Source organism: Hipposideros armiger, unplaced genomic scaffold, assembly GCF_001890085.2.
Source record: "Hipposideros armiger isolate ML-2016 unplaced genomic scaffold, ASM189008v1 scaffold_74, whole genome shotgun sequence".
NCBI classification, from domain to species: Eukaryota; Metazoa; Chordata; class Mammalia; order Chiroptera; family Hipposideridae; genus Hipposideros; species Hipposideros armiger.
Genome location: NW_017731424.1, coordinates 2527112 through 2530368, shown reverse-complemented (window position 1 = coordinate 2530368; position 3257 = coordinate 2527112). Strand labels below are relative to the sequence as shown.

Below are 3257 nucleotides of genomic sequence, written 5' to 3'. Positions count from 1 at the left end.
CGCCACTCGGCCGGTCCCTATTAAGCCTTCCAAAAAAACTTTTTTTAATCTTATTTCTTTTCTTCTCACCATTTTCTTCTCAGCACAGACAGTCCCATACCTTTTCTCTCCAAACTCCTCTCCAGCCTCTTTTCTTTTTTCCAGCTCTTTGCTGTGAAATCGGACCTTTTATAGCTATTTCCTCTGGAGAGGCCTGGTCCTCTTTGGAGCGTGAGAGAGAGGGAAGAAATAGCAGGAGGCTAAGCTGGAAAGCTCTCCAGCTGTGGGGGAAAGGGACGGACTGGGAATAATCAGACACTAACAAGTCTATTCCATCACTTCAGCAGGAGCCTCTTTCTCCCTTGGGGTTCAGTAAGAACTATTCATTTTTGAATAGGGGGAAAAAATGTAGCTCGTAAACAATTTTATTTTGGGCCCTTACATTCAAAGGCCACAGACTAGCATCCAGACTTTTCTTCCCTTGTGATTTCATAATTGGAACTCGTGTCTGGCTCAGAGGAGAACAGCAAGCTTGGGGACAGGTAACTACCTGTAGAGACAGACAAGATCTAGATCTGAAGGCATTCCCCAGAGGTCACCAGTCCCTTGCTTTTTGCTGACCAGGCCTATTTGGAGCAAATTACTTACTGTTCTGCCTGTCAAGCTTGGAGCTGAGAAATCCAAGGGGATGGAGATAGACAGGTAGGAGGGATCAGTGTCAAGAGACAGGCAGTTTAGATGAATTCTCTTGGCCAGTGCTCCCCTCCCCTCCCCCTCCTCCACCCCTGGTAAGCAGAAGTGTTTGCCAATAGTGTTTACCCCTTGTCAACACTGCCAAATGTGGAGGCCTGGGTCAGGCCCACTTCCTGTATTAACCTAGGCCATGCGTACTTGGGCAAATCTCTCAACTCTGTAAAGTCACTTTCCTTTATATAAAATAGGGATAAAATATGAAATTTCTTCACAAAGTTCTTGTAAGGACTAAATGAAGTAGCAAGTCTTTGAAAGGCTGTCCTAAACTACAAAGTGTTATAGAAATGCTATTTTATAATTTTTAAAAATATCGAATTTATGTTTTCCCCTCTAGATCTCAGATTAACAGATTCCTAACATTATATATATATATNGGCGGGCTGAGGGGCCCGGCCGCGCCCCCTCCTCGCCCCCCTTCCCGCCGCCCCACCCAGCCCAGGGTGACCTCGCGCCACCAGCCTCACCGGGTCGGAGCTGGAGGCCGCCATCGCGGCGGCTGCACCACAGTGCGCGCTCGCCCTGCTGCAGGATGTAGTGGTCCTTGGCTTGAAAGAGCTCCATGCCGGCCCCGGATGCCGAGGGAGGCGGTAGCAGCTCCCCGGCCTGGGCGGCGACAGCACGCGGGGAGCACGCAGGGCGTCCTCGTCGGCCGGGGCCACCAGAGCCCGCGCCCCCGGGAGCGGCGGCTGAGGGAGCGCCCCAGCTGTCGGAACCGCGAGAGGAGAACCCGCCCCGAAGGTGGTGGCGGCTGCGGCGGCGGCAGCAGTGGCCTTAGAGGCCTCTCCCCGGGCTCCTCCCCCGGCTCCACCCCTCCTCTGGCCCCTCCCCCGACTTCTCCCAGGCTCCTCCCCCTCCCTGGCTACTCTACCGCCTCTTTCTTCTTTCTGCCCTTTCGCGCCGCGTTCTCCTCCAGGCTTCTCCCACCCCGTCCCGGGGCTCTTCTTCCTCCCTCTCCTTGTGTTCCCTCAGCCTCCTCCGGCTCTTCCCAGGCTCTTCCTCCGGCCGTGCCTTCCCTCCCGCCCGTGGCGAACGCGGGCAGAACCCGGGCATGGCTGAGTCCGGCTGTCCCTCTTCCTTTCTTGTGGCCTTTGGAACAGAAGCCCACTCACGGGGGCCTCCCCTCCCGCGCCGGCGGGTTAATTCGTTCTTTTCACCAGCCCTGGGGAAAGCCTTGCCGAATCCCTAACTCCAGCTCGAAACCCCCTCCACCTTGGGGGCTTGAGCTGCCCGCTGAGACCCAAAGGAGGCGAGCCGGAAATGGTAGCTCCAGCCAGGCGCTCTGCCCAGTGGGTTGGCCTTCTGTTCTGGTATTTCCTCTTAGAACCTCGTGACGTTTGACAACAGCAGGCATTCAATAAATGCACATCCATGAGGAGCATGTAACAACGAGTAGAAAATACACAAGTATTATCAGCACAGGGCTCTACATAGCAGGGAGGAAGGAGCCAAGTTCAGAAGCTAGTGTGCCCCCGAATTAAGCAGGATAGGCCATTAATGAAGTGGATGGGTATCAAACACGGGTAAGGCGGCTGGAGAACCTCTTGTGGAAGGAGAAAGCCCTCCCAGGTATCTGAGCTATGTTGCAAGGTCAGGTGGCGTATTGAACAGAATTGTGCTTGAGTCAGGCCCCCAGTTCCAGGCCCAGCGCCAGGTGGGATCTACCTGTGTGATTTGGGGATGTCTCTTGGTCTCAGATGATGACATTTAGTTACACTCCCAGTTTCATAAATCTTTATGTCTTCTATCTTCTGCCTTGTCTAATGCCTTAGAAGGGAAGAAGAAAAAAAGACAAGGTAGGAGACAAGAAAAGCAAGGCAATACTTTTTCCCTTCTGCTTAGATAAAAGTGAGACGGCCCAAATGCAGACAGGGGTTCCACATTACTAATTATTCCAGCCCCCACTGATTTCTCTGTTGAATTTCCATAGCACAGACAGTCCCATGATGGCAAAATGTCCTGGAGTCTCTGATAAGTAGTACCATGCCTTCTGGGCTGCCCAGACACTTCAACATAAAGGTCTAGAGGAATGGTCACTATCTCACGTCTTTCTGATGTGACTTGGACACACAAAAATAGTAGAAATAAAAAGGTGGTAAGAAGTTTCAGTGGAACCATCACTTTAAGATTTATTGTTGAATTCAGCCATATGTTGACTTTGCTTAGCAAAAATAGACAATGAGAAAGTCTTATGAAGATGATATGTTCTGCAAATTATTTCATTATCTTTTAATGAATCACATTGCCAGATGTGAAGAAAATGATGCTATTGTAACTGTTTTAAAACAATCGATCAGTTGATTGAAACTTTCCCTGATGTTTTGGTGTGTTTTTTTTAAGCTGAGCCATCCTGCCACCTGTTGGCAGCTCAGCAGATGCTCAGCTCAGGCCAGGAATCGAACCGCTATTGCTCAGAGCTCATACTCTTGAGTGAGCTTTCAACCAACTGAGCCACTCGGCCGGCCCATTCCCTGCTGTTTTAAACCTGGTTCCAACCCTGGCCTTTATTTTTTATTTTCATTTTCCCC

General features: G+C 51.0%; 1 protein-coding gene across 4 annotated transcripts in view; it reads right to left on the bottom strand.

Annotated features, from left to right (window-relative positions):
• The window catches only part of INPP5F (inositol polyphosphate-5-phosphatase F), an 88397-nt gene extending 86873 nt beyond the window's left edge, over positions 1–1524 (bottom strand). For all 4 annotated transcript variants that reach the window (XR_002124031.1, XM_019642940.1, XM_019642943.1 and 1 more), the window contains exon 1: positions 1197–1524. Coding sequence is in view for 3 of the 4 variants with exons in the window: in XM_019642940.1 (XP_019498485.1) it covers positions 1197–1293 (97 nt within the window). In the remaining variant the exon portion in view is untranslated. The remainder of the gene's footprint in view (positions 1–1196) is intronic.
• Between the last annotated feature and the right edge of the window lie 1733 nt (positions 1525–3257).